The following is a 26,743-nucleotide window of genomic DNA, read 5'->3' as shown; positions in this document are numbered from 1 at the left end:
TTACCATGGTTTGATGAATAAAATTGTTTGCAGCCATGAAAAACCACAAAAACCTAAGACAAAGCCTTGTTATTGAATAATTTGTAAATTTTTACCATCTCAAATATTGGCTTCTAAGTACACTTAAATACCTTCAAAAATTTATTCATTGACATTTTTTTCTCTTTCATATGCCATTACATTGGTACCATAAAGTTTACTTCAAACAAAAATTACTAAACTTGAAAATTTTGGGTATATGTTAAGAAAAATGTTCGTAACCGAGCAGCTGGGTTTTCCAATAGACAACTTTAACGTCATATCTAACCCTCTTTAAAAAATTCGAAACAGTAATTGTAGGTATGCAATTTTTGGGAAATTTTATGCACTAAACGATTATTACCATCGTTGAATCGTATTCTCAGTTTTTAGCTGTGAAGAAGTCGAAAATTGTTGAAATTCTGAAATTTCTAGAGAAATCAGTTTTCAGCGTAATTCCCTTAAATACGCTTTTCAGGTACATGTTGTAAAATTTAAAGGAAAAACAGTGTGTTATTCGTCTTGAAAATTTTATCACCTTCCTAAAAAGTACATATAAGTTATACTTTTGTCGAAAAATAATTCATAGAAAGCGCTGGAAACGGAAAAAAACAACTGAATTTGTTGTTAAATATTGACTTCATACTTTTGAATGATTCGTCTCACAATGAGGTCATATAAGATGAAAAGGTAAAATGAATGGGTATACTTATGTAAAATTTAGCGTACTTTTCAGTGGTGCCGTTGTTTTTAACCTTAAATTAATTATTTTGACCTAAAATTGGTCAAGAACGCGAAAAATCGTGAATTTTCAGCAGATTTTGCCGGTTGTTGTTTTTAAATATTAAAATTCGGAAAGGAAAAATAAGAAAAGCCTAAGTTTTGTATATGATTCTTAATCAAAATTTTATGATCTTTCAAACTGATGTGTTGCAATATTTTGTTTGACGCGTTATTTTTGAGTTATAAAGGGAAATCCGTATGTACGTCCTCTTTGAAAATCGCCGTAAGCCGCCATTTTGAAAAACTGCGATTTGACCACTTTCCCGGTGGAATTTTTTGGTAAACTTTTTTTTCTGTCTTATTGGGTACCTAGAGACCCTATATACCAAAGGAAAAGTTTGTGCTAATTTGTCCGAGGTAAAAAGCTAGAATGACTGGACTACTATTTCTTCCCGTATCTACCTAAATTTATAGTTTGTTACTCTCCGACATGAACTTTTCAACTTTCCTGAAAAATTCATGCCTGAAGTTTGCTTTGCTCCTGTTGCAACTTTCAGTCCAGGCAAATAATGAAAAGAGCCTGCAAAAATCCCGGGTAGCAATGTTTACATGGATTCCTACGTACTTTTTGATGCTGAATCCGACTTTCAACTTTGCACCAAAAAATTCGGACCGGAAAGTTGCCAAATTTGGCAAAAATGGCCTAAAATCGGCCTTTTTTCCGGATTATGGCCTGTAACTTGCCAAAAATTGATCTGACGATAAAATTAGTTATTTTTAGAAATAAAACTCGTTAAATTTTCCATAGATAAGTTCCTAAACGTTTTTTTGCTCAAGGCAAAAGCAAGCGCGCTGGTGGGCTCCGAACTTTGAAAAATGAGCAAAAATTGTGTTTTTCGCGGTTTTTGTCACATCCCTCCTGTTTTAATCGTCTGACAAGTAATTTCTGGACAAATTAAGTGAAGATGATAAAATTTACACTTAGTGAAATAAATTGATGTAAATAATAAGGAGCCCAACACATTACAGTATGCGCAATTTTTGCACATTTTACAAAGTTCAGAGCCCGCCATTGCGCTTGATTTTGCCTTGAGCAAAAAAGTGTATAGGAACTTTTTTATAGGAAATTAAACGAGCTTTATTTCTGAAAATAACTAATTTTATCGTCAGATCAATTTTTGGCAAGTTACAGGCCATAATCCGGAAGAAATGCCGATTTTAGGCCATTTTTGCCAAATTTGGCAACTTTCCGGTCCGAATTTTTGGTGCAGAGTTGAAATTCGGCTACCCGGGATTTTTGCAGGCTATGGCTCCTTTTTTGGCTTATTTGCCTGGACTATTTGCAAAGTTTGAAACTTCAAAACTATGGGTTTGGAGATAAAATGATGGAATTGGCCCCCTTTCTTCCTGGATTGATCCCAATTTTTATGTCATTCTTTGGTATGAGGTACAAATTTCCTGAAATTTTCATGGGGACAAAATTTTTTTGCTCTCGTTGCTGCGTTGCCGAGTTTTATCAAAGTCGTTTAGCAGTAAAATAATGGCATTGGTCATCCTCTCATTAATTTGCAACTCACCTGTGGGAATTACCATTCCTTCTCCTCCTTATACATCACTTCTGACGAAGGAAATGTTCAAAATTGCTTGCTTACAGCATGAGTGGTAAAAGAAAGTAAATTTTCGGCCAATTTTTGGTGCGTATCCCCACGACTCATTTGCAAAAAGAGAAAAAGTCTACCTACTTAAAAGGTGTACTTTACTACTTGAGCAATTTTTCAGTGCAATCTGCATTTCATTTGGGGGCAAACATTTCTCCGACCCTTGCTGGATACGTAGAAAATTCAGATTCAGGGTTGCCACAGACTTTAGAAAATGAAAATCCCTGACATTTCCCTGATATTTCCCCGCACTCGATTAGTGTAATTGCCCAATTCGTGAAGTGGGGCATGTGCCAATTCGTGAACGTAGCAACTGCTGAATGTGGGTTAAAAGGTACGAGAAAGGACAACAGTACGGTAGCCCGGTTATTAAGATTCTATCATTTATCGAGGTGCGGCATATAGATAACTTTGCTGGGGATGATATCTTGTTTACTTCCGTAAAAGAATGTATGGTTTTGTATAGCCAGTGAACAGCTAGCCGTTGCATCGCGTGGAACCTCGTAGTGCGCCGTACCGATTTTAAATTATTCGTTTTTAAAACTTTTTACTGCATCTTGTAGTGTTTAAATACTTTTAGCTTTTTTAACATTCGGAAATTTATAATTCCACGTCTGTGGTGTTTGTAGTTAAGTGCTTCTTCCATCCATTTTTCAATAAATATGAGTTCATTATCCAAGGTCATTCAAAATACCGCGGCCCTGTGGACGGGCGATTATGAGGAAGAGGTGCTACTAGCTTTTAAGGACACTCGCACTGGCATCATGAAAAGAAATCGTAATTTTTACCATATTCATGACTTTCAACTGGAAGAAATGTTTGGTGTTAAAAAGCTTTACGAAAAAGCGAAGGTCGAGTAGGTAATGGTAACTAAATCTTCTGTAAGGGATATAATTAATAATGTTCACACCTCCATAATTCACAAGAGTGAAAAGAAAACCCACTTGAAGCTTGCTGAGACGCATGGGAACATTCTACGGAGTGTTGTGACAGCTTTTATACAGGGTGTCCACAGGGCCGCGGTATTTTGAATGACCTTGGATAATGAACTCATATTTATTAAAAAATGGATGGAAAAAGCACTTAACTACAAACACCACAGACGTGGAATTATAAATTTTCGAATGTTAAAAAAGCTCGGTTTAAAAACGGTTAAAAAGTATTTAACCACTACAAGATACAGTAAAAAGTTTTAAAAACGAATAATTTAAAATCGGTACGGCGCACTACGACGTTCCACGCGATGCAACGGCTAGCTGTTCACTAGCTATGCAAAACCAAACATTCTTTTAAGGAAGTAAACAAGAGATCATCCCCAGCAAAGTTATTGATGTGCCGCACCTCGATAAATGATACAATCTTGATAACCGGGCTATCGCACTGTTGTCCTATCTCGTACTTTTTAACCAACATTCAGCAGTTGCTACGTTCACGAATTGGCACATGCCCCACTTTACGAATTGGGCAATTACACAAATTGAGCGTGAGTGTTTTTTCAGTTTTTGCCCAAAGCGTGAGTTGGACGATTGAAATGGGTGAAATGAGTGAAATGGACGATTTTCGCGGCATTTCACGATTTGGGCAACAACATTGCTCATTTCATGAATTGGGCAATTGCACTATCTGTGTTTAACACATACACCTAGTTTTATGTCATTCACAGCAACTGAAGGAAGCTACATCCTAGAATGGCCCGTTCTTAAAGAATTTATGGTCAATTCCTCATATTGTATCTCCTCAAAGTTTATAATGACATCAGGCTCTGATTGCCTTAGACTAAGAGTAGAAATCCTGCAATGCTTAGCAATTTGTGAAGTATTGGCAGGGTGTGTTACCACTTCCATTTAGGACTAATAGTAGGTAAAACTGAGTCTTTTGTACCAAATGAGTGAAAAGAAAGGAAGCTTCAGCTAATCATTTTTCTTCTTTAAAATATTGAAACCAGAAAAGCTCTGTTGCCAACAATGCCTGTTGATAAAAAACCTCATAGAGACAAAGGCACAAACACATAAATTACAGCAAAAATGAACCAATCCACCTCCCCAGTTCAAATTTTAGTATTGCTTAACACAGTTTCATCCCTCTGAAAGCTAGTAGGAAAATAATTCAAAAATAGCGATTGGTTGGGAGACAATACTGAATGAAATTGCATGAGTTATTGAGGCTAGGTAGAGAGAGGTAGTTCCCTTCATTATTGCTATTAGTAAAAAGGGTAAAGGTGGTACACACGCATCGGTAGAACTGCGTAGGAGGAGGCGGTATGAAGGGGGCGACTGAAGGGAAGCAGTGGCCGTTCCAGAGTGAGTCGGGAGGGGGGGGGAGCCATTGGCTGGTGCGGAGTGGGGGGACACCCCGAGAAGAAGAAGGTCGGAAAAATTTTTGGGAAAATAGGCCCTCCCAGATTGATTTTTAAGCAGTTTTAGCATACAATGTGTGCATTATTTGAAAGTCGAAATTGACGAGTAATAGGTACATCTTTCAGCGTAATTTTATTTCAGTATATGGACTAGGTTTCTATTACTGCGGTGTTGAGCAACCTTTGGTTTGGTTGTAAACTTAGGTTATATAGTTTTGTCTTTAAAAAATCGCAGTAAAAGTCAAGGAGCACTTTTTTTTCCATGCCACATGCCATCATGGCCCTCCCTCCTTGGATCTGCCACTGGGGGGAAGGAAAATAGTGAGGGTAACAGGGCGACGCGCAAATTCGTCCGTGAAATCGCCCTTTCTAAACCTGAACACGGAACATTAGTTGTTTAACATTGCGGACTTGATCTCGGAAGCAAAGAATGGCTCTTTTATGATTTTCCCGGACATTATTGTCATTTTCATCACTTTCCCAGACATTTCCCGGTTTTCCCCTGACGTTTTAAACTTCCCTGAAATTTCCCCGACTATGGCAACCCTGCAGATTATGAAAATGTTTTAACATAGCAATTATGGCCTTTAAAAGGAGTGTGAAATATTAAGCAAATTACCTGGCTGTTGGGCTCATTATTAGGCCACCGACCACACAAATAGATTTCGACTTGCAAGACTGGTAGATTCAAGAGAACAGTGCAAACCTGAAATAGGAAATTATTTTACTTTCATTTCACCGATTTTTTATTACTACCTTTTATATTCTGGTGGGATGCAGAAACATTGGCAGTGAGGCTCCCACACAGCATGCCCCGAAAAACCCAATTACTCAGAGGAGTGAAAAAAATGTGCACATTTCTCATCTTTGAAGTTAAAGGGAAAATCATCCTTAGAGGTAGCCAGGATAAAAGATGCTTTTAAGACTCTTAATTTTGAATGAAATTCAGATTTGTTATGAATGACGACCGAAAAACCAGGATGAATGTTGAATGCTCATGGAATTGAAGGCCAACACTCAATATTTTGACACAACATTTCAGAACGAATGTCTTGAACCTATTTTGTTATCAAATAAAGGCTCAAAATAGAGCTTGAAGGAGCTGTGTACTGAAATGTGCCTTTTAAACGGTTCAGTAGTTCCAAAACTGCACCAAACATCATGTGCTGCAAATATCTTGATTTGCTGGATGCTGCAACAAACTCACTATCCATGATTACAGCTCTAGTACATAACTTGAATGAATAAGAAAAAACTACTGCTCCTCTAAGAGTAAGTTCTAAAGTATATAACTCCCATGACATCATGTCAATATGAAAGCCACGGGAGTTTATTACCGACCAAGCAATCACAGATCAGTAAAAAATCCTCTGCGAAAGATTTGACATAATTCAATGAAAAGTATTAGAATATGACAATTAGGTTTCGACCACAGAGACTCTTGGGTTAAATCTTAATGTTGCTTTCTAGGAACTCGTGCAAATTAGCGAAAACAAGTTGAATCTGCAAGTTATAAAAAATTTAGGGAGTTGTACATTCAATAACAACTTAAATTATTTTTTACTACCTCTCCAATTTCTTGCTCGTTCAGTTCTTTTCTTAGTATGTTTGCCACCAGCTCAAACTGCTTTGAGGCAACATCTCTTAGTCCGGGCAATGTGCACACTGCAGCAGGAGTTTCATTTAAAAACAAATTTACATCTTGTGGTTCTAGGTGCGGCACAGTGGATATAGGTGAATCGGTTCGCCATCGAGCTTGTATGATCATTTGCATGATGATTTGCAACCTAAGCGTTGTCACCAGCCACCCTTGTTCCCCACTCACATCGATCATAGCCTATGGGAGAAAAAACTGAAGATACATTGTTTGTTCCAGAAAAAAATGCACGGGTAAAGTGGCTTGTTTCACCGCTGTAAAATTCTGAGGATTCAGATCAAATCATTTTGTAATTCAAAGTTTTTGGAATGTGCTCTATTTAACTCAACTATATAGATTGCATTAATTAAAATACAACTGAAGTAGAAGCATTTTGGGTGGCAGTAACGTAGTTTTAATTAAAAGGAAAGTACATGTATTTAAATAAAAGATCAAGAGGTTGTTTAGAGAATGATGCAGCATTACCTGGATGACACGGATTGACTGGTCTAAAACTGATTTTAAATCAGTAAAATAATCAGCTGAGGGCAAAGGTATCCTCGAAAAATGAGCTTGAAAAAGCAAAAAGGTTTTGGTGTGAGGAGAGTCCAGCATCATTCCATCTACAGATAACGGACAACTTTTTGCTAGTTCTCTGCAAATCAATTTTACAAGTTTCCTTTCAAGAAAATTAATCAAGGTAGATACAAGTAAAATTAAAATTACTTACAAAAGAAGTAAATAAAGAAGGAGGTCCAATTCAGCCATTGATGAACAGATATAATTTTTAATATCATTTAATATTAATAAATATAATTTATAATTTGTTTATAACTTGAAACAAAATTGTTATCCTATCACTATCGTCAACTCTGTTGTTAAAGATGTCATTAATTGTGGTTACAATGGATTCCCACCCCCCATAAAGAGAGATGATTCATAATTTTTTGTTTTACTGTAAATACCATTAGTTTCAGAAGAATTGAAAGCCTCTCTCAGGCCTCATAAAATTTCAGTCGTCAATTCAAGTAAAATAACTTGAAAAAATTTAATTCATTTCTTAAGGCAAGAACGTCAAAAGATAAGCTACCTAATGTGGTTCACCAGATGCAATGCAAGGACTGCCCTGGTGTGTATACATATGGATCAGGCATCCCAACATCTCCATAAAATAATGGACAGCCAATGAAAATGAGGTAACTGCTCTCAAGCAGCACATTAAGAATGAAGAGCATGAATTTGGTTTTTATTCTGTAAAAACTTTATGCAAAGAAACCAATACCAAAGTCCGATCTAACTTACAGGGATTTCATATCTTAAAGGACAGCAATGCATTTAATGCTCGAACTGAATTCAATCAATTTGAGGACTATTACGTACAAAAGGAGCCGGTGTAGCATGTTATTATCTCGTCAAGATTAACACAACTGCGGCTCGTCTTCCTCTTTGTCTGTTATGTATTTTTAGTGTCATCTCATGCCGTGAGGAGGGGGGGGGGCAATAGGCCTCCAAAACGTTGACGAAATGTAAATAAATTATAAGTGTAAATCAAAGGTCGTAAGTCTCATTCAAAACCCAATCTATAAATACTTTAACAACCATTAAACAGTTATTAAGAGTTCACGGTTGTAATAATTAATAATTGAACAAAATTCACGAGTACTTTTCAACCTTTTTATTTACATTTTGCAATATTTTTACACTACATTTTACAAGCTGACGTTTCAGAGCCAAATTCGCTCCATCCTTAGGGCAGACAAGTTATTCATAACTAAACGAGGAAAAACACAGAAACCCAGTCCAGTCACAGAAAGACCAGTTTAACGATAACAGGAGAACATGACAAACAATAACAATAAGCACCCGCTAACAGAGAGGCAGTAGGTACTCATATGTATACACAATGAAAGTTGTCAGAGTTTGGAAAAATATTCTTTAAAGTGAGCAAACTCAGTCCTAGAATTTATAGCTCTTTGGTTTTTTAAAATACACAAACCCTCTAAATTCAACCTAAGCTGTTCATTTTTCTCTTCCTTTAACACCTTGGTGTTACTGAAGTCAAATGAACGCCCCTTTTCCCTTATATGTTGTTTCAGTTTTAGAGCAGTCACTTCATGCTGGCTAAATTTATGCCCATCAAGCCTTTTGTGCAAGTATTGCGATGATTGCCCTATGTAGACGCCCGGACAATCCCCACATGGGATCTCATATACCAATCCTGATTGTTTATCGGTGGGAATTTTGGATTTCAAAGAAGACTGGAAACTCCTCAAATTACATTTATTGGAATTGACAAGTGTATAACCATGCGATTTTAATGCGGATCTCATCTTTTCCGAACAGCAGGAAATGTAAGGACGTTCAATTATTTCGGTTTTATCGAAAATTAGGGTAGGGGGAAAAGCCATTATAACGAAAATTCACTATATTCTCAAAAATAGAGTTAACAAGGTGCCTGGGATAACAATTCTCAGATAACAATTTTTTGGCTTCCCTTATTTTGTCCTTGCGGTACATAAGATGAGAAAGTAAGCATACACGTTTTGCCAAATTTTTAATTACATTAATTTTTGAAGAGTGGTTGCGCAGGCAATAAGTCCAAGTATCTGCTCGACAAAGTAGGTTTTCTAAACCACGATGTAACAAATTTACTTCCCTGTTTTATAAACAGGTTATCCAGGAAACTTATGGAATTATCGGATTCGTATTCAATTGAGAATTTAATGTTACCTGAAAACATGTTGAAGAAATGGTAAACACTGCAACGGATTCGAGCGGTAGAATCCACTCAAAAGTTGGCACGGTGGAACTCACTTACTATGCGACTTGAATGTACATCAAAAATTCAAGTTGGAGGTTGTAGTGGGGTACTTCCTGACGGGTTTTTCGGCAATTTCGAAATAGGAGCTCCTGGAAAATTAATCGCATTTTTGTGGTTGTTTAAGGGTAAAATAGCACACTGGGCATGGGGCGACAAATTAAACCTCTTCTCCCTCATCCTTGCCGTGACCGATCTGAGCTTTTAGTATGTATTAACCTGGTATAAGATGTGACTTTTCTGAAATTTTCATGCCCATACAAAATTTTTTGCCCCCGCGGCAGCGTTGCCAAGTTGCAGACTCTAAAATATCGAATTTGATGATAAAATGAAGGTTTCCAGATGTGATTTCCTCCAAAATTTCACGAAAAATGTGCAGTCAGAGAGTTTTTGATAAGAAAAAGCATATTTGAAGCTCTTCTGTGACGGTTCTTCTGTACTCTATGCATTTAGGTACCATGGAAATTATGCCATTACTTACTTAATGGGTGCAGCTAACTCAACAAGAGAGGCCGGATAAAGCGACGAGTTGGTGGAAAACGAGTGGTTCGGGTTGACAGAAAGTTCTTTTTATACGACACAAAATTTACAAAACATCTTTAATTTCGTTGTCTACTACTTTTAATATGAAGGAATTTATTTCAGTATAACTCAAAATTACTGTGATTTTTTACAAATTTTTGATTCTTTAAATTGTTGAAGGTAATTTTCTGGATTCGAACTATCTAATCCGCTGTGAGAGGAGGTCAAATTTGGGGACTTTCAAACTTTTTTGAATCGTCGTTTTCCACTCATATTATTTGTGTTTTGGTTTTATCAGGTTTTTGGGGAAAGTTTGGGGGGGCAAGATTTTAGATAGAATGTTCAAAGTATTGACAGCAACAGGGATAAGGTTTGGGGGGTGGGAGAAAGTTCTCAAATTCTACTTTCTGTTGATGGAGTAGATTTAAGAACTTTCTGTCAACCCAAACCGCTCGCTTTTCCCAGAATCTTCGCTTTATCCGGCCTCTCTTGTTGAATTAGCTGCACCCATCAAGTAAGTAATGGAATAATTTTCATGGTACCTAAATGCATAGAGTACAGAAGAACCGTTATGACCAATTCTGAACTAAATAAAAGTCCAGACCTTGAGGTTGCAACGCGATTCGGGTAATTTTGACGAATTTTAAATCGTGAAGCTGGCAATGCTGCAACTCTAAATTGTTCAAATATGCTTTTTCTTATCAAAAACTCAGTCAGCCTCAGTGGTGTAGTGGTCAAGGCAGTTCGCTGCCAGCACTGAGGTCCCGGGTTCAATCCCCGGAGGTGACTGATATTTGAGGACACTCAAATATCAGTCATCGTGACTGTGGATGACTATGCCACTCCAATACCCTGACCCTTCGAGGTTACAGGGTGCGGGAGGGACATAGTCACCCAGTAAGTAATCCGTCTGCACTGTTCGACTGGGTTGTGAAAAATCGGTTATCACTCGTAGTGTGCGCGACTGCCAGCGCTACCTATCAGTGTAGATTGCAACAACACAGTCCAACTCGGTGGAGGCATGGCCGTGCTCCGAAAGTCCGTGCTCTGCAGCGTCTGCCACAGTCTTTGATAAGACCTTCCGTTGGCTATCAGACGGCCGCTGAGCCTTGCGGGAATACAATTGATACTCAATGTGTAAATAGTACGAAGATAAGTTAAGGAGTACGGTCCAACTTCAGGGTGCACGACGGCAGTTGCCAGTTGCCTTGGCCCCTTGAGGGCGCCTCGCCGGCCAGCCCGGCCGTACTTACTTACTTACTTACTTACTTATCAAAAACTCTCAGACTGCACATTTTTCGTGAAATTTTGGAGGAAATCACATCTCGAAACCTTCATTTTATCATCTAATTCGATATTTAAGAGTCTGCAACTTGGCAACGCTGCCGCGGGGGCAAAAAATTTTGTATGGGCATGAAAATTTCAGAAAAGTCACATCTTATACCAGGTTAATACATACTAAAAGCTCAGATCGGTCACGGCAAGGATGAGGGAGAAGAGGTTTAATTTGTCGCCCCATGCCCAGTGTGCTATTTTACCCTTAAAAAACCACAAAAATTCAATTATTTTTCAAAAATCTCAGATACTCTACTTCGAAATTGGCCAAAAATCCATCAGGCAGTATCCTACTACAACTTACGATTTGAATTTTTGATTTTGAATGGAAAACACACTTCGAAACCTTCATTTTATCATAAAATTCGATATTTTGGAGTCCGCAACTTGGCAACGCTGCCGCGGGAGCAAGAAAATTTTTATGGGCATGAAAATTTCAGAAAAGTCACATCTTATACCAGGTGAAAACATACTTAAAATTCAGAACGGTCATGAGAAAAGCAAGCATCGCGGTTAGAAACGGTGCTCAGTGTTTCCTGTCCAAACAACAGCTCAGCTGAAAATTGCAAGGATGAGACAAAGAGATGTCATACAGAGTTTTAGCTCCTCAGTTCCCATGTGAACGCAGTCAGCCCGGAAAATCAGAATCCCGTGTAAGGCCCTGATTGGCCCAGAGGATTGGACCGCACGGGAGAAGGGAAGCTAAGGCGATGCTACTCGCAATCCTATATATTAAAATGCAAAGTTCCGAATCTTTGGGCGTTAACTTTGAGAGAACCACCGGACCTATTTGCCTGATCTTTTTTTTAAATGGAAGCCCCTGAGCTGTAGATTTGCAGGCTGCAATTTGTTTTTCGATTTTTTCAGATTTTCTCCTATAATTTTCTCAAATTTTCTCCAATGTATTAAAACGGAGGTCCGCATTTTGGGACATTAACTTTGAGAGAACCACCGGACCGATTTGCATGATTTTTGTTTTAAATGAAAGCCTGTGATCTGTAGATTTGCAGGCTGTGATCGTTTTTTCGATTTTCTCAAATTTTCTTACTTTTATCGACGAGTGAAGTTTAGCTGGGCTCAAATTTTCTCCCATTTATTCAGACTAAAGTCCGCATTTTGGGACATTAACTTTGAGAGAACCACCGGACCGATTTGCACGGGGGGTTTTTTTTTTAAATGAAAGCCTCTGATCTGTAGATTTGCAGGCTGTAATTTTTTTTTCGATTTTCTCAAATTTTCTTACTTTTATCGACGAGTTAAGTTCAGCTGTTTTGAGCGGTCGTCCGGCCGCTTCCTGCTTGCCCGTCCCTAGGTACCCCCCCTCTACGGTCTCAGCCACCCCTCCCGCCACGTTCTTTCGGCTATCTCCGTTTTCTTTCGTATAGCTCTCCTCCCACCAACCTCAAAGAAGGTTTGGGTCGCATTGTCGTTCGTCACTCGCCACCCACATTCCTTCGCAATCCCTCGGCTGCTCCGCTTCACAGCTTCTTGATATCCTGGCATCTTATTCTCTGCGGCTTGACTGACCCTGACTTATTAACTGTAGTATTGCGTATTGCTAACAACACGAATTGTTACAGACATTTTATTCATCATTATTAAATAGATTCAACTAATTGCTCCGATTCCAATTAAGCTACTGCACCACCACAGCTAGTTTTCAAAAAATCTCTGAAGTCAGTCTCGTCTTAGCTCACCAGCAATCCTGGCCAGGCCGCGATCGGCCCGTCACGCCATGCTCTGAAGGAACTTCGCGCGGGAGCCGCATGTAGGTCTGAGAGTGTGATTCGAGTGTGTTTCATTTGTTGTTATTATTTAAAGTCTGGAGGAGAAGGATTCCGTCGAAAGTTTAGAATGAAAGTGTCCGTAGAAACCCTAGTAGCAATAGCAACGTGTAGTGCGTTTTGTCAAAGCGCCCTACCTACCCTTCATTCTGAGGAGCAGCGGAAGGCTCCTCGCAATTTCTCTTAATAACTTTTACCTGCTGGGAGCTGGTGGAGCTACCCTCCCCCCTTTTTAGAAAGAGATCGAGTGTGTGTGTCTTCGTCACTTTTGCCTCGGCGCCCTTTCGGTTGTGTGGACTTTGTACCAGCGTTCCGACTCTATTAAGATGGTCCTTATGACAGCGTAGAATTATGTCACCTGCAATGTGCTTGTAGAATAAAATTTTATATGAAAAACTTCAAACAATTTTTCTTCTAAATATTCCATAACCAAGTTGGCAACACTGGCACTCACCGGCCCACCCGTCGCCAGTCCGTTAATCTGTTTGTGGCAATCTTCTCCAAACTTGGAAATTGTTGAGTCTAAACATGTTCTAGTGCCCTCCAGGAATTGTTCTTGGTGTCAGATTGTATGGGGGGCAATTAGTGGTCATTTTTCAGTAGTGAAGTTCAAAGCTAGCTTTATGGGAATATTTGTGTACCTTGATTCGACATCAAACGATGCTAAAACGAAGTCATCAGGAAGAATTCGGTCTTTCAGAAATTCTATGAATTCATACGTATTTCTGACAGTTCGACCAGTTTTACCTACTACTTTTTCCAATACATTGCTAAAATATTCGGACATATTATAAAAAGGGCTATTTATAGAGCTCACTATTGGTCTCAATGGCATTCCAGCTTTGTGAGTCTTCACAAGTCCATATATTCTACAGGGGATTGCATTTAAAATTTTTAGACTCTGCATTGAGTATTGGCCTATCCATTTGTTTTCAAACCATTTTTTTACTACAGCGTTGTTTTTATTTTTTAAAGTAAATATCAAGCATTTCCCTATTTTTTATACACTTTCGAATCTGATAATAATTCCAACATCTTATTTCTGTACGTGGTTTTTTCAACGTGTATGCTTACTTTCTCATCCTATGTTCCGCAAGGACGGAATAAGGGAAGCCAAAAAATTGTTATCTGAAAACTGTTATCCCAGGCACCTTGTTAACTCTATTTTTGAGAATATAGTGAATTTTCGTTATAATGGCTTTCCCCCCTACCACAATTTTCGAAAAAACCGAAATAATTGAACGTCCTTACATTTCCTGCTGTTCGGAAAAGATGAGATCCGCATTAAAATCGCATGGTTATACACTTGTCACTTCCAATAAATGTAATTTGAGGAGTTTCCAGTCTTCTTTGAAATCCAAAATTCCCACCGATAAACAATCAGGATTGGTATATGAGATCCCATGTGGGGATTGTCCGGGCGTCTACATAGGGCAATCATCGCAATACTTGCACAAAAGGCTTGATGGGCATAAATTTAGCCAGCATGAAGTGACTGCTCTAAAACTGAAACAACATATAAGGGAAAAGGGGCGTTCATTTGACTTCAGTAACACCCAGGTGTTAAAGGAAGAGAAAAATGAACAGCTTAGGTTGAATTTAGAGGGTTTGTGTATTTTAAGAAACCAAAGAGCTATAAATTCTAGGACTGAGTTTGCTCATTTTAAAGAATATTTTTCCAATCTCTGGCAACTTTCATTGTGTACATGAGTACTGCATCTCTATTAGCGGCTTATAAAATGCACTATAAAATTATTGCAAAATGTAAATAAAAAGGTTAAAAAGTACGTGTGAATATATATATATATATATATATATATATATATATATATATATATATATATATGAAAGAGTCGCAAGCAAAAACTTTTCAAATTCTTGAAGTAGAGTGTCTACTGAATCGATGAGCCAAGAGGGGAAAAAAATCTGTCGATCCTATGGAAAACATGGTCGAATTAAAGGTATTTTGGGGCAAAAATAGCCAAATTGCAAATAAAAATGTCTTATTAATTATAGTGCACTAAGTTTCATAAATATGCATATTTTAAGCCTCTCCATACTCTTAGTACCAATTTTAACAATTTGGTGATTTTTGGAGGCCTAAAAGGACCTCTCGAAGCCGAAAATTGTATACATTTTCGAAAACTTGTGGTTTTCGAGGGGATGTTTTATTTTCTAACGTCGTTAGAGCTACAATCGTCAATGAGTAATAGACCACTAGACAAGGCACGAATTCAAGCATTCTGATACATGTTTCTTAACCAGAATCTTACGTAGAACACGATTTGCGCAACGAAAATAACTGAAACTAACTCCTAAAAAACATATTAATCCTTTTATTTCACATTGGTTACGCGGATTCTGAACTGCCCACTGACAAGAAACTCAAAGCTCTACGTGAGTCAAATCACGCACTACAAAAGTTTCAGCAAGCCTCTCAATCGAGCACTGTTCATTTTCCACCATGTGTTGTTCAAATTATAAGCAATCTGCTATAGCTGAGCCAAAGCATCAAGATTGAGGTTGCCAGATTTTTATATCGCAGAGACTGTCATGATAACGTTTAGCGCGCGATGTGAATCACGCAGAGCATTGAGTTTTCATGAGCGGGTGGTTAGAATTCACGCATCAAGAATCATTAAATATCTTCGTAAGGAGTTGATTTCGGAAATTTTCGTTGTGCGTATCGTGTTTTACGTAAAATTTTGGTTAAAAAACATGTATCAGAATGCTTAAATTCGTGCCTTGTCGAGTGGTCCATTCTGCAGGGCATTTCCGATTGCACACACAACACTGCACAACAAATTTTGGGGGTTTTTTTTGTCCTTCAAACCAAACCAATTTTCTTCGATTCCTAGGTGATATAGAAGTCCAAAAATGCCGATAATGACTTCAAGAAAATTGTCTGGTGCTCAGGGCGCCGCCATTATCAATTTTTCAAAATTGAGAAAACCAACGATTAGTTTTTTGGAAATATCTCCTCAAAAGTTAATTTTACAAACAAAAAAACAAAAAAACAAACAAACAAACAAACAAACAAACAAACAAACAAACAAAACAAAAGAAAGAGCATTCAAATTCCTACCGACATCAAGATTATCTGAGAAAAAATCTGTCAAGCCGATTGAAAAGACCGTAAAATTTCCTTTTAAAAACATATGTCAAAAGTTTAAAAGCTTGGCAGAATCCTGTGAAACAGCAGTTCATAGAACCGCCCTTAAAATGTGATTTTGTCAACCCCTTTTCCTTACAATCAAGGAAAAAAGAGAAAAACCCTAAAAACGTGGCCCGAACTGTGTAACAAGGTGGCAAAATAGTGCTGAGCCCTCACTATTTTGCAGGAAAACAGAACCAAAATGTTCAAACATTTTTAGCTCCAATGAGTACCAGTAAGAAACTTGTGGTCTTGCAGTCATGCAGGGCCGAGGCGTCATGTGAGCGAGCGGAGCGGTTGCCCCAGGCAATGATGAGAGGGGGGCGCCGAAGAATCGAAAGGGAAAATGGACGGGGGAAAACTAAAAGGAGAAGAAAAAGCTCGAAAACGCCACTTCAAGGAAGTGCCCAATCTCAACGGTTTTTGTAGGGTGGGTACTGCTGGGGGCTCCATTCCCTCCCCACGAGGGATTAGGCCGCCCCTCAAACGAAAAATTAATGTTCTATCATTTTGGAGATGAACAATTTTACGATGTTACCAACCTTCTCCGCGTTAATGGCGATAAATCGCGGCGAAACGGTCATTCTCGCGGGAATTTGAGATATTTTGTCATTTTAAGCTTTTGACTTTGCCGCGGGTAATGGCCAAAGCCACACACAACATCTCTGGAACAACATTTCACGAGCTTTCAGTTTGGTTATCTGGAGTTTTGCCCAAAAATCAAGCCTATTCGAGAAAAATGGGAAAATTCGTGGAAAAGTCGGAATCTGAGCAATTTTGGAAGGTTAAGGGGGGGATTACTCCCCCCAACCACGATAGTATTCGTGTAAATAAAAAAAAAAAATCTCATCTACTAGTCGAGAGCTTCAAGAAAATCACCATCTTCGATATTCCCACGTAGGGGGGGGGGGGGGGGGGGTTGAGGGTTGCCCCTTGCTATCCCACGGTCTACTATTCGGAATTGAAAAGTGTCCCCTGCCACCCCCCTCCCCCCGAGAGATAAAGGGGTCATGACCACTCACGAAGAAGGTACCTACATTTATTCAAAGGAGTTTCGTCCAAACCACGAGTCAACATCTGTAACCGTTCTAGAGGTATGAACAAGTATCCACACTTCTTGCACACCCCGTGTAGAAAAAGCTCCCCCCCCCCCTCCGGAAAACCGGGTGATAGTTTGTGAAAGATGTAGATGAATTCACCACATGTAGCTGAATCAATCATCGCGCTTCGATATCTAAATCAGAAAACATGTTATAGTCGGAATTTGACATTAAAATACCTGCAGAAATAAGTGAAAATCGGGGACTTTGCTCCCATATCTCGAGAACGGTTCGTAAACTCAATCTGAAATTTTAATATGTGTAAAGGGTCATCCTAAGGATGAAAAATAACTTCACATCGACCCCAGATTCGAGGGCCCAAACCCGGGCGAATTTTGATCCTTTTTGTACAAGGTTCTTTGCCTGATGCCCTCCCCCCCCCCTCACCTGATTAGTCAAAATGTTAATTATGTAATCGGAAATGCCCTTCAGAATTACTCATCGACGATTGTAGCATAAACAATATTAGAAAAAAAATCCCCCCCCCCCCGAAAACCCCAAAATTTCGTCCTTTTAGACCCCCAAAAATCACCAAATTGTTAAAATTGGTACTAAGAGTATTTGGAGGCTTAAAATATGCATATTTAAATAATAAGCCTGGACTACAACGGGCAATAGGGGTTTTTTTCGCCCCAAAATACCTTTAGATCGACTTTATTTTCCCAAGGCTCGAATTTTTCTTTCTTCCTTAACTCATTGACTCAGCAGACACACTAATTCAAGAATCTGAAAAGTTTTTGCTTGTGACTCATCAAACAATTTAAAATCGGTCTGCCTCCAGGTTTTTATCAATTTCTCTTCTCTATTTTGATGCTAGATGGTTATCGGCCACAAAACTAATCAAGCTTGTCATAATTTTAGATGAGGATTGTGACAGGCTAATAAGCTCAATAAAGTTTGCTTACCTCTTTTAATTCTTGAAACAAAAGTGTTAAATATTTATAGTTTGCCCTTTTAATTTGTAGTCCAGTAAACAAAGGCATATAGGTCCTGTTTCTGGCCAAGAATTTACATACAGCTGGATTCAAGACCAATCGATTCTACAAATAAAAAGATAACTTTAGCCAAAAGTCCCCACAAATCCCCAGGGATGATTCTGCACAATGGTCCGATAAAGTTGAAAGTTGGACATATTTTCAAAAAATTCACTGCTGAGGGAGAATTGAACTTACTGACTCATTTTTTTTTGGGCTTTGAAAGCAGGGAAAAAAACCTAGTTCCGGCAACCACTATCCGCTTGTGGTAGAAACCGGCGGCCAGTCCCACCCCCTGACAGCCACAATCAACTGACTGGGGGATCGAGAGGGTCACCCATACCCAGCAGGCACGAGATTGGGGTGTGCTCACGGGTTGAGACCCCAACTAAAAATCTCCGCACCCCCCCCCCCCCCAGTCGAAAGGACTGGTGGTTCTCCCGGCGAGACATCCCCACCTGGCAAGGCGGGCCCGACTGTCCCTCTCGCGGGAACGGAAGAGGACTTTGCTGAAAAATCAATCAATAAGAACCATTAGTCCAGGCAAATAAGCCATGAAAAGGGCTAAAGCCTGCAAAAATCCCGGGTAGCAATGTTTTAATCGATTCTTATGTAATTTATGACGCTGAATCCGAATTTCAACTTTGCGCCATTAAATTCGGACCGGAAAGTTGCCAAATTTGGCAAAAATGGCCTAAAATCGGACTTTCTTCTGGATTATTACCTGTAACTTGCTAAAAATTGATCTGACGATAAAATTAGTTATTTTCAGAAATAAAGCTCGTTAAATTTCCTATAAAAAAGTTCCTATACACTTTTTTGATCAATGCAAAATCAAGCGCGCTGGCGGGCTCCGAACTTTGAAAAATGAGCAAAAATTGTGTTTTTCGCGGTTTTTGCCCGATGTCTCCTGTTTTAATCGTCCGACGAGTAATTTCTGCACAAATTAAGTGAAGATGATAAAACTTAAACTTAGTGAAATGAATTGATGTAAATAATAAAGGCAACCCAACACATTACAGTGTGCGCAATTTTTGCACATTTTACAAAGTTCGGAGCCCGCCAGCGCGCTTGATTTTGCCTTGAGCAAAAAAGTGTAAGAACTTTTTTATAGGAAATTTAACGAGCTTTATTTCTGAAAATAACTAATTTTATCGTCAGATCAATTTTTGGCAAGTTACAGGCCATAATCCGGAAAAAAGTCCGATTTGCCAAATTTGGCAACTTTCCGGTCCGAATTTAATGGCGCAAAGTTGAAATGCGGATTCAGCGTCAAAAATTACATAGGAATCGATGAAAACATTGCTACCCGGGATTTTTACAGGCTGTTTTCCTTGTTTGCCTGGACTACATATCTTTTGCCCTGCTAGGCGCTCCTCGGAGCTGCAAAAATATCCCTCAATGACATAATTCTTGCACCCTCCTTGTATCTGCTATGAGAAGGGTCTAAAATTTTAAGTCCTAATGTTCTTGTGCTCGCCAAGTCACTAAAAAAATTGGTAAAAATGGAAAATAATGATTTGCTCATGCTATTGGTCCCTCAGATGGACTAAAACACTTCCCCATTTTTTATAGCCTGTTCCACTGCACACTTTTTTGAGAAAGATTTTTAGCATCAATAACGCAATATAAATTCATGATCCCCATTATATCGTGTCTCTTGTCATTTGTGTCATGGGTTAGCGAAACGACCAATGAATAAAAGCTCCTTGTCACCATTAGATTCTCTTGTTTTCCAAATTGAACCTATCCTACGATCAAAATACCTATACGATACACCGAATCAATACTACAAAAATGAACTATTAAAACTTTTGGTAAATTGTATTTTTCATGGTACTTTCCATGCTACTTGGGCCGAAATAGAGGATCATTCAAGTATTATATAAGTTTCTCAAAAAGGGAGGGGTAGGAGGTCTAAGTTTGACTCTCGCAGTCTTACAAAGGGGGAGGGGAGTCAAGTCAAGTCTTACGTGAGCCTCCCACTTTAGATGAAAATAATAATTTTGAAAAAAAAAAGTCAGCCAGTTTTCACACTTTCTCTGTCACTTTCTGGAAAATGGGGGGGAGGGGGGATCAGGGCGGTTACAAAAGGGGGTTGAAAAGTAGTTGCACTGTTGCTTTACGAAGGGTGGAGATTTAAAAAGTCATCCAAAGAGCCTTAAGTATTACTTGAATGGCCGCCAAAACAAATTAGTGATCGGTTAAGAAATAAAGTAAATACCGGCAACCATGGCGCTCCAGAAAAGAGTCTTTATGGTGGACATGATTCATTTTGGTCGTAAGTAGACGAACGGTGCTGAATTAACCATCACTGCCATGATGTGCTATCTAGAATCGCCAATTTACGATTGAAAACATAGGCGGTCGCGTGTCGACCCGATCCGTTTTTGCCCTTTTGTTCCCTCAATTTTTAAGATAAACCAATGATGTAACACAACAAATCAACACAAAAAGAACGATCTACAACTTTTACTGAAGGGTATTTTTCGATCCGGGCCTTCACGTAAACGTAAATACAAAAAATGTGGATCCAATATTCTCAATTTTTAATTTCGTTCGACTTCACTCGGATATAATTTAACTCATAGCTTCTTCAAAAAGCAGACTCAATTACCTTCATTATCCAAAACTAGGGGAACGAGAAAGTAAAAAATGAGTCTCTAAGTTCATTTCCCGCTCCACAGTGAATTTTTGAAAATTTGTCCCATTGTCAACTTTATTGGACGATTGTGCGGAATCCCTTTAAGGGATTCATGGAGACTTTTGGCTAAAAACACCTTTTCAAACAGGGTGTTCCAAAAGTCCCTTCTTCCCTCCTAAAATTTTACCTAATTAATATTTTGAAACGAAACTTTAGGGATGTTCATAGATCAATTTTAGCTACTTTTGCGGCCCCCAAAATTTTCACTCTCCCCCCTGGGGAGGGGCTACAGACCCTGGTTTTTCTTATTCAAATGACCACCCCCCCCCCTTTAAGACACATCAATCAAAGGCGGATGAAAAAAAAAGGAACGCTGTGGCGTAAACCGCAAATCGATATCATGATTTTTGAAAAAATGGCGGCCGGTCAAAGTTTAAAATAACGGAAATTTGACAAATCCGTTTTTGATGACGGATTGAGATGAAACTTGACACCTGCCGGTTGTTTGGGACGAGAAAAACGATTCTGATATTAGTTTTCCGGAAAATCCCGTCCTTTTCAAAATGGCGGTGGTCAAACTGGCGCCCTGGAGTGGTATGAGAGTATTTCGGCTTCTTATCAAAGGATTTGCATGAAACTTAGTATCCGGGGTATTTTTGCATGAGAACAACGAACCTTTCATCGGATTTTTAAAAATTCTGACTAACCTCTAGATGGCGGTGGAAAAATGGCGAAACCTTGGTAAAAGGAAGTTTACTGATGGATTCGCATGAAACTCGTTCGCCATTCTGAAAGTATTCAGCATTTCAAAAATGTACAGCGGAAGAAGCCAGAAACCAATAGAACCCCGAGTTTCATGCGAATTCATCAGTAAACTTCCTTATTACCAAGGTTTCGCCATTTTTCCGCCGCCATTTAGAAGTTATTCAGAATTTTTAAAAATCCGATAAAAGGTTCGTTTTTCTCATGCAAAAATACCCTGGCTACCAAGTTTCATTCAAATCCTTTGATAAGAAGCCTAAATACTCTCATTCTCATACCGCTCCAGGGCGCCAATTTGACCAGCGCCATTTTGAAAGGGACAGGATTTTCCGGAAAACTAATATCAGAATCGTTTTTCTCGTCCCAAACAACCCGCAGGTGTCAAGTTTCATCTCAATCCGTCATCAAAAACGGATTTGTCAAATTTCCGTTATTTTGAACTTTGACCGGCCACCATTTTGTCAAAAATCAAGATTTTGATTTGCAGTTTACGCCACAGCATTTCTTTTTTTACCCGCCTTGGATTGATTTGTGACAAAGGGAGGGGGGGTTGCCACTTGAAAAAAAAGTTGGGATCCGCCCGCAGCCCCTCCCACCCCACGTGGAGAGGCCCAAAAGTAGCTGACATTGATCAGAGGAACATCCCCAAAATTTCGTTTCAAAAATATTAATTACGTAAAATTTTAGAGGGGGTTGAGAGGACTTTTGGGACACCCTGTATGTGGAATCGATTGGGCCTAAATCCAGCCGTATGCTAATTTTTGGCCATCAAAATGCTTCGTTTACTGGACTTTAGGCTTATATCGGGTGGGATAGTTTTACAAAATATAAAACGAATAAAAAACATCAATTTCCTCTTACCCATTCAAAATGTCTTCATTGTGTCTTACAGGAAGTTCACTAAATTCATGAACAAAGGCTATGATCTCTAGAAGTTGAACGTCTGTTGAAGTGGGTAGAAGGGATTCACGCAGATGAAGCATTGTTTTATGACTAATATAATAGAATGAAGCAATGCGTCCCAGCGAGGTCGAGAAGAGACTGCGGTTATCCTTAAGAAAAAGATTGGGAACGTCCATAAAAATAAAACTACAGACATGAAGATCACAAACATATTTAAAGTGCTTACGTTTTTGTTAAAAACTGGTAAGCCCAAAAAACAAATATTTAGTAGAAAGCAAAAAACAGTGGATTCCTCAGAAGCAGTACCATTAGGAAAGTCATTTTTAGTTAAAGGTTGCAGAAAAGGTAGACACAAAGAGGTTTACTTTCGTAAGGGTTTACTTTCTGGAACCCCATCAAAAGCACAGTGATTTTGAAAAAAATAAAAAATAAAAATAAAACAAAATAAAAATAATAATAATAATAATAATAATGCTAGTAGTAGTAGTGGTAGTAGTAGTGGTAGTAGTAGTAGTAGTAGTAGTAGTAGTAGTAGTAGTAGTAGTAGTAGTAGTAGTAGTAGTAGTCGTAGTCGTCGTAGTAGTAGTAGTAGTGGTAGTAGTAGTAGTAGTAGTAGTAGTAGTAGTAGTAGTAGTGGTAGTAGTAGTAGTAGTGGTAGTGGTAGTAGTAGTGGTAGTGGTAGTAGTGGTGGTGGTAGTAGTAGTAGTAGTAGTAGTAGTAGTAGTGGTAGTAGTAGTAGTAGTGGTAGTGGTGGTAGTAGTAGTAGTAGTAGTAGTAGTAGTAGTGGTGGTAGTGGTAGTGGTGGTAGTGGTGATAGCAGTAGTGGTAGTGGTAGTGGTGGAGTGGTAGTGGTAGTATTAGTAGTAGTAGTTGTAGTAGTAGTGGTGGTAGTAGTAGTAGTAGTAGTAGTAGTAGTAGTAGTAGTAATAATGAGCTGGTGGTGAAGCATTTTTTAGAATCCAAATTGTTCGTTGTTGACTAGCTGCTTGTTGATAGTGAAACTGTAGAAATGCTTGTCTCGATTTGCAACATTGCAAGCGTCCTGCCATTCTTCATTTTCTACATGAATAACTACGAAAAGTCATTTTTCGAAAATTTTAGTAATTTTTCCTCTGTAGGAAAAGAAAGGGTGTGGAAATTTCAGGTCATGATGTAAGTTTGGTCCTCTTTTAAAAAATAAAATCGGAGCGGATACTTTGAAATAAGGTAATAAAGAAACCCATGCGGAGCCTTGACATCGCCATCCTATCCCCTTCATTCACCAATCATAGACAAGAGAGCTTTAAACCTCCGAAATTCATCTGTTCCCAACTTGCCATAATAACCAGTTTCAACTAACGTTCCAGTGGAAAGAAAGTTTCTGGGCTTGTACAAATACTTCACAGTCGAAACTAGCTTTGACCAAAAGTCTCCGTGAGGGAACAATGAAAAGAAAGTTTTTAGGAGGTTAGCAATTATCCATTGCTGAAGTAATTTTGACTAAAATTAAGGAACATGCTGGAAGAAGGGCATACTCTTAGGGCGCCCTTTTTTCAGCAATCAGATCTTCTGAGTATACTTAGCATAGTAAGTGTATCCTTCAACTTGGAGAAAAATCTATCAATTCGTTGAGTGAATAATGACACTTAAAGTACACTAAACATACGCCCTTCTTTCGGCCAACAAGTCTTTCCACCTAACAAATGCATTTCATAATATTAAAAGAAAAATCCAACATTAAATATTTTGACCTCCCAGATATCACAATAAAGCACTTAGACGCGTTCTTAGGATCTGCAATTAGAAGAGAACAGAAAGATAATTAAAAATTTAAAAAAGGAGGCGAGATAGCATTTTAGGCCACCTTCGCCATCTAGGAGTTTCGAACTTTAAAACTTGGACCGAAGATTAGAGTTCCCTGTCAAAACGGTCCCATGGGTTCCATTAGGAATTTCATGGGGACCAATGGGAACCCATAGGATGGGGTAGTAAACCTGTTGGTACCCATGGGAGACCATCGGGAACCTATGGGACAGGCAGAGAGGACTCTTGGGACCCGTGGGGCTGACAGAGAGACCTAATGGGACCCTTTGGACAGCCCGAGTGACCTAAGGGAAATCTGTTTTTTTGTTTCTTCGAGAGCCAAGTCGCGGCGTGGTGAATTCTTGCCGTCTCAAAAATTGCCCTGTAAATGACAGCTGCAGGTATTCTCGGTCTTGAACTGGAGTCCGTAGGAGGCCCGCCAAGTCTACAACGGCACATTTTTCAAGTCGAACAATTTGAAAACTGTTACCTGTGTCCAAAAACGATAAGTACCTGGTGGATCAGTCTGTTTTCTTGTCGTTAAAGGACGATAAATTGTATCTTAATTGGAAAGTGGCAACTTCCTGCCTTGCCCTTGCTAGTACACAAATCATGCATATATTTTCCTTTAAACTGTACGATTTTTAATTTAGAAGTTAACAGGAGCTCACTTTTCTGTGCTAAAGCATGGAAATATTCGTTACTGCATGTACCTTTTTCTCAGGAACCATGAAAGATGTTTGGACGATTTTTGTTTAGTTGTGTAATTAATGACCGCCTATATAAACAACCTGTTTTTGAACATTTTGAAAGTTGAATATTGATCGTTTCTTGAAATTTGTTTAAGAAATATCGAACTTTCTTCAACTTCGGTAACCTCTAAAAATTTTAATCGTCCAAAATTTTAAAAAAAACGCTTCAGCTTGCTTCTATAAAGGAAAATCAGTAATGTAACGGGGAAAAAATTGAAAATATCTTCATCAGATTCAGATAAAAATGTACACGAGTGTCACAGAAGAAATCTTTTCAGGAGCACAATTTGAAAATCCTCAGGCAGTAAAAAAGAGGGTTGAGGCTTTTGACTACAATTACTAAAATATCCGTGACAGCGTTTTAATTGTCCGAAGAAATACAACGCAGTGAAAAATGGGTAAAAAAAATTAGGTATTGTTGGTTGTGCCACACCACACTAGTACTCCAGTTCAGTCTAAAAAGTTTTGGTATCGGAGGAAATTCGCTGACCGCAATTCATTGGAATAAGTCACTATCGGCGAGCAAGAAATAATCCTCTGCTTTAATTATTAATTACGTTGGTATCTAAAATGGGATTCTCGAGATTCGGATGCTTTTGGAGAGACATTACAAACTAACACAAACAAGTAGGAATTTCACTGTATTAAACAGCCACGTCCTGAAGAAGGGAATGAAGTCGCCATTATTTATTTATTTTTTTTAAATTAATTCCTAACACTGGTTTTTTCACTAAGACCCAATACAATCTAGGAATAACATTCAATTAAATGCTCCAAAAGGGGTTTCATCAAACCTGGTAGCAAGTGCCCGTGAAACATACCCAGTAAGCACAAAATATTTTGAAAATATTGTCACCATTATCAAAATATTTTCATGACAATATTGTAATTAAAATATTTTCAAAATATTTTTAAAATGTTTTTAAAACTTTTTTAGGGAATATTTTGAAAATGTTTACAAAAAGTATTTTTAAAATAATTCAAAAATATTGCAGGTAAACATTTTTAAAATATTCCTTAAAAAGTTTTGAAAATATTTTAAAAATAGTTTTAAGTTCTCAAGTTAGTACGTGGTGTAAAATACACCAGTGTATTTAGTGTAAGGACCTAGTGCGTGATATCGAAAAAAAATAACAAGAAAAAAAAAATAAATAATAATAATAGGAAAAAGAAAGAAGCCTGAGAAGCCAGAAAACCTGGCGTTAATCAAAGCTATGATGAAAGTTGAGCCACGCACTGACGCAATGCATGCTATAACAGCCTTAACAGGCATGATTTTAACCCAACACACCATCAGCTTTCTGTGGCTAAGTGGCAGAGTGCGGGGCAATGACTAACGCGGTTCGGGTTCAAGTCCACACGAGGGCGTCCGGGTATTTTACCTTTCGGGAATTAGCCATGGTTCCAATGGGGACAGATCCAAACACGCAGGTTCTTGACTGACTATCCCCATTGGAACCTATTGGAACCATGGTCAATTCCCAACGGGTCCCCGTGGGAATTTGCTACGGGTTCCCATTGATTTCCTACGGGTTCCAATGGGACCGTTTTGACAGGGTTTCCTGTCAAAAAATACCCCCGGTTACCAAGTCCCAAAAAAATCGATCTAACATGAGCCGAGTTAGCATTTTCGGCCATGTCCGCCATCGAAGGTTCTCGGATTTCGAATACTTGACTAAAAATTCAAGATTCTTGTCAAAAAATAAAACTTGATACAGAGTTTCACAAAAATCGACGGAACAGAGGCCAAGATAATATTTCAGGCTTTGATCTCGCGTTCGGATGATTGGCAACACAGTAAAAACCCATCGGGGGGGGGGGG

General features: G+C 38.6%; 1 protein-coding gene across 7 annotated transcripts in view; it reads right to left on the bottom strand.

The window, feature by feature from the left end:
- The window catches only part of obe (activating signal cointegrator 1 complex subunit obelus), a 376,654-nt gene that overhangs the window by 33,447 nt on the left and 316,464 nt on the right, over positions 1-26,743 (bottom strand). For 4 of the 7 annotated variants that reach the window (XM_072297277.1, XM_072297274.1, XM_072297276.1 and 1 more), the window contains 4 exons: positions 22,346-22,536; positions 6,878-7,046; positions 6,323-6,592; positions 5,375-5,461 (listed from right to left, as the gene is read on the bottom strand). In XM_072297277.1, the coding sequence (XP_072153378.1) occupies positions 5,375-5,461; positions 6,323-6,592; positions 6,878-7,046; positions 22,346-22,536 (717 nt within the window). Of the gene's footprint in view, positions 1-5,374; positions 5,462-6,322; positions 6,593-6,877; positions 7,047-8,043; positions 9,302-14,101; positions 14,357-22,345; positions 22,537-26,743 lie in introns of those variants that run through there. The other 3 variants (XR_011899333.1, XR_011899334.1, XM_072297278.1) reach the window with 3 other exon arrangements.

The sequence above is a fragment of the Bemisia tabaci genome, chromosome 2, assembly GCF_918797505.1.
Source record: "Bemisia tabaci chromosome 2, PGI_BMITA_v3".
Lineage (NCBI taxonomy): Eukaryota > Metazoa > Arthropoda > Insecta > Hemiptera > Aleyrodidae > Bemisia > Bemisia tabaci.
This window is presented reverse-complemented; position numbering and strand designations above follow the sequence as displayed.